Source organism: Nicotiana attenuata, unplaced genomic scaffold, assembly GCF_001879085.1.
Source record: "Nicotiana attenuata strain UT unplaced genomic scaffold, NIATTr2, whole genome shotgun sequence".
Lineage (NCBI taxonomy): Eukaryota > Viridiplantae > Streptophyta > Magnoliopsida > Solanales > Solanaceae > Nicotiana > Nicotiana attenuata.
In genome coordinates, this window is record NW_017670393.1 from 759,321 (window position 1) to 764,048 (window position 4,728).

The 4,728-nt window shown below is 34.5% G+C and overlaps 1 protein-coding gene across 1 annotated transcript; it reads right to left on the reverse strand.

Annotated features, from left to right (window-relative positions):
* Nucleotides 1–2,382: 2,382 nt before the first annotated feature.
* LOC109238775 lies at nucleotides 2,383–3,013 on the reverse strand. The gene has a single exon (XM_019405252.1). It carries the CDS (start codon nucleotides 2,954–2,956, stop codon nucleotides 2,480–2,482), a length of 477 nt encoding a protein of 158 aa, XP_019260797.1. The 5' UTR covers nucleotides 2,957–3,013; the 3' UTR covers nucleotides 2,383–2,479.
* Nucleotides 3,014–4,728: the final 1,715 nt, after the last annotated feature.

Below are 4,728 nucleotides of genomic sequence, written 5' to 3' on the forward strand. Positions count from 1 at the left end.
GCAGGAATATATAAATCAAAAGAGTCAAAGACATCAATTACACCCCTCCTTTGGGTAAAAGATGCAACTGTCTCCCCTTATAAAAAAAATCAAGGAGTCCAAGGCATTCATTGCATTCTCACCTTTAGGCAAGAGATAGAAAGCGTCCCCCTATTATCCAAGAGTACAAGGCATACTTTGTGTCTTTCCTTTAGGTAATAGACACAAAACCTCCAAATATATATATATATATATATATATATATATATATATGAAAATCCAAGATATTAAGGTTCATCCTCTTTGGGTTGAAATATAATATCTTATCTCATAAATTAATTTAGCTTCACTAGTATCAAAGGTAAACCTCCAACACTAATGTAAATTTTCTAGGATAATTTAGACATGGTATACTAAGAATATTTCAATGATTCAAATAAATAGATCACTTTGGTGAAAACTATTTGTTAATCATAAATCTCAATCCATGTATAATATTTTTCACATGTATAAAGTTCAAAGAATTTCCATTGACTCCAAATAAATAGACAACTTTGGTGGAAACTATTTATTAATCATAGATTCTTATTTAACTAATATAATATACATATGAATTAAAATAGAGCCCATGTAATTAAACTATGTTTGTGTCATGTTTAATTCCATCATCTGATGTTAAACTTCGATAAGACTTCCAAGCATATTTAATGATCAATGAAATACTATTTTACGCTTATCAATTAGCACCAAAGCCGATGGAACAAGAAAGATCCAACAAGTAATTTCCGTTGTAATAGGAAAAAAAGGATCAGAAAAGTCTTTTAAAAAAAAGGATTAACCACTGCCACAAACTTGGAAAGCAAGAAATATTGATTTAGAAAAGTAGCACCACTATAATTAAAGGATATAACTGCCATCTTTATTTCCTAGAGGACCACGGTTAATTTGGCTACACCAATTTGTTGCCTTACTTATTATGGTAATCACAAAAGAAAGAAAGAAATCAACAAAAGAATCTTTATATTCTTTTAACAAAATAGTGTGAAAAGCCAATCACACATGTCATATAATCAGGTCAAAGTAGTTTTGATAACAAAAGCTTTATATTCTGTTAAGCCGCCGCAGCCACCGTCAGCCCACATCAAATCCATTTTTTTGTTTTTTTTTTAATAGTAATTAGTTATTATAATTTCAATTACATGGTTAAACCCATTCGTTCAAGAAAACAATAGACACGACGTCAAAGAAGTTTACCCAAAAAGTCTTCCAACGAAATAATTTTCGCCACCGTTCGAAAATTGATAACATACTATATATTATGAAACTCAAGATTAATTCATTAATCTTAATCTCTAACTATGGTGGCTCTGATACCAACTGTAAGATAATTAATTCGTAGCCATAACAGAGATCAAGACACAATTACACAATCAATCTAGAGTTAGAGTTTAAGGAAGCGTACCGTTCAACTCCATGGATTAAGCGGTGACAACAAACGGCGATTAAGCCTGAGACCAACTTCCACAATCCACTGTCTACGCGCTCTCAAAGCCCGGAGAACTTGACTGATGGGGTGTCATCCGTTACCACGTATTCAAGAGGCATAATACGCTAGGATTTTCTAATAGAAAGGAAAAGGAGGGTTGGCCTCTATTTATAAAGAGTGTCTACCCATCACAGGCCAATAGTTATTGGGCCTCACTTATCCACACACATAATATTTAATATTAGGCCATTTATTTATCCACCACTTGGGCCACGTCACTATCCTTTCAGGCTATAACCAATTAACGTAAGTCCAAATTCCAACAAAGGTAGATTTAATTTATATTGACGGGGTAGAATATATGAAACAATTATGAGTCTATTAAAAGGCATATAATTCTATGTAACACTATGTAATATCGCATTGATAGATAACCTACAATAAATGAAAAATAACCTGCTATAATAGATTAAAAACATGAATGGCATAAAAAAATTAATATATTATCAGTGCATGTAATAAAAATCTAAATAATATTACTATGACATACTCCGTAAGATATCACTCAGTTCATCAAGATATATCGTTCTTCTTAGCTAGCAAGCGCTTCAACAACAACAAAACTCAGTATAGTCTTACAAGTGAGGTATGAGGAGGATAGTACGAACACAAATCTAAGGTAGAGAGATTATTTCCGATAGACCCTCGGCTCAAGTAGATATAAAAAGAAAGTAGCAGTAGCAAGTGCTTGTGTGCAAGAATATGTAAGTTGATGAAAGCAAAGCTTCAAGCCCTGTCCCAAGAAAAAGAAGAGGATGCAAATATATAGTAGCGGAGCTAGAGCTCTAGACAGAATCCAGTACATAATTTACCCTAAAACTTTATATTTGTATTAAGAAATTCATATAATTAATATATATAGCAAAATCTAGTAATTAAGCTGCATTTTTCCAAATCCACAATTCATAAACTTAAAATTCTGAATCCACCTCTGGACGCAAAAATATACTACTACTAATTGGATTTCTCCAGGTACTTATGCTTTTCCTCCTCAGTCATAAAAGCACTGATGGGAAAAGACTTTCCAATTCCTATAGAAGTCTTGAAATAAATTGTATTTGAAGTAGGATCTTCAATGCTCATTTCAACTGTTGGAACCCAAATAAGTAGCTTCTTACCCTTAACACCATTTATGTTTTTCAGCTTCCTTTTCTGCAACTCCACATATGCAGTAACCTCCTCAGTTGCATAACTTACAAGAAGTTTCATTGAACTAAAATAATGTTCGTATGGCGCCTTTTGTTTCATCCATGCAAATCCAGTTTTGCGAACATAGCCAAATTCTTCAAGTTCTTTAAGAGGAAGAACTCCATTTGGAAATCCCAAGTTTTGCAAAAGTTCTGTAATTTTGCGGTAGCAATCTTCAGCTCCATATGTAATTTCTGCTCCTTCACGTTCATTTTCGTGTGATTTTTGCAGATCACTAGCCATTATTTTGTAGATGATTTTGATAGGAAAGAAAGATATATATTGTGTGATTTAGCTGCAACTGAGGGTAGTATTATATGTAGTAGAAAATTAATGTATTAGAGCAAGAAAAACATGGCAACTTATTAGTGTGTATTAATGGGTTGTTGGCAGCTGGAAGTTTAGCAGAAAAGTTCTGGTTGTTGGAGTTATTTATTCATCGTGCCAAACGCGAGTTACTAATTTAGCACTTAATGTGCCAAACGCTAGTTTTAAAAAAAGGTTACCTAGTGCAAAATGTATCTCGCATTCATGAACAGGAGAAGAGGTGCATCTCAAGGGATGTACATGTGATGTGAACAATTTACGTACCCTAATGCAAGTATTTGTGGCTGCTACCATCAGTGGCGGAGGAAGGATTATCACTAAGGCTAGGGGTGGGCATTGGTCGGTTCGGTTCGGTTATGAATATTATCGGTTTTGCCTATCGGTTATCGGTTTACAAATATCATAACCCGATAACCAAACCGATAAGATATTGCTTATCAGTTATCGGTTAATCGGTTATCGATCATTATCGGTTCGGTTATCGATTTACCCGATAAGAGAAAACAACTAAAATAGTTTCGCAATGTATAAAACAGTTTCCGTATAAAACTGTTCTCCTAAAACAGTTTTATAAGATTTTAAGAACTGTTTTGCTAAAACTCTTTTCAATACTATTCTATTTCACAAGAATTTAAATTTACTGCAACATCCAATAAAATAAACACTAACCAAAGTTTCTATCTCTCATTCTTCAACCCAAAAAATATAAACAAAAATCCGAATATCAGTCAGTGACGAAAAAACAGGATAACTTTGTAATAGCTCAACAATTAAAGCACACGACAAATCTCACTTCAGCTTTTAAACAAACTAAGAAAAATCCAGAGCCAGAATGCTTTCAAACAAACTAAGAAAAAGATGAAGATGAAGCAACTAAAAACTTACACGAAGAATCAAGATGACGCTGAAGAATGCGGCTGAGAAATGGGACTGAAGAGTTAAGAAGATTCGACCGAAGAATCTGATGGATCTGAGAAATGAAGTGAAGATGCGACTGAAGAGTGAAAGAAAGAAGCTGAGAAATGCGAATGACGCCGGCATGAGTCTTGACGGGCTGACTGGTGAGGGCGTGATGCGATTGACGCCGGCCTGAGTCTTGACGGGCTGACTAGTGAGGGTCTGAGGCGGAGAAACTGAGAAAGAATAGGGAAATCAAAGAGTGAACTATGAAGTATGAATTATGAAACCCTAGTATGTATATACTTAAGGGTAAACTAGTAAATTAGTTAATCTTTATTGGGTTATCGATTTTACCAAATAACAGAATTGCCCAACCGAGCCCGAACCGATAACCCAATTAAAAAAAAGTTTAACCCGTTAATGAACTGTCAATCCAATAACCCAATACCGATAACCCAATAAATAATTACGGTTCGGGTTATCGGTTTTACCCGATATATGCCCATCCTTAACTAAGGCGGTTCAAAAAATAAAAAAATTAAAAGAGATTGTAGCTAGTGAGAATTGAACCAATGACCTCAAAAAGGTTTTGAACCCCTTTGACAACTAAGCTATGATTACGGGCTATGTCAAGGGAATACAAAACAATTAATATAGAGATAAAAATAGATTTTGCCTTATATACAACGTAATTTTTCGCGAAGGGGGTTCGGGTGAATCCCTTTCCGCTCCGCTAAATCCGAGCTTGGCTACCATCTCAAATTCGTGATCTATAGGCACACGGAGAC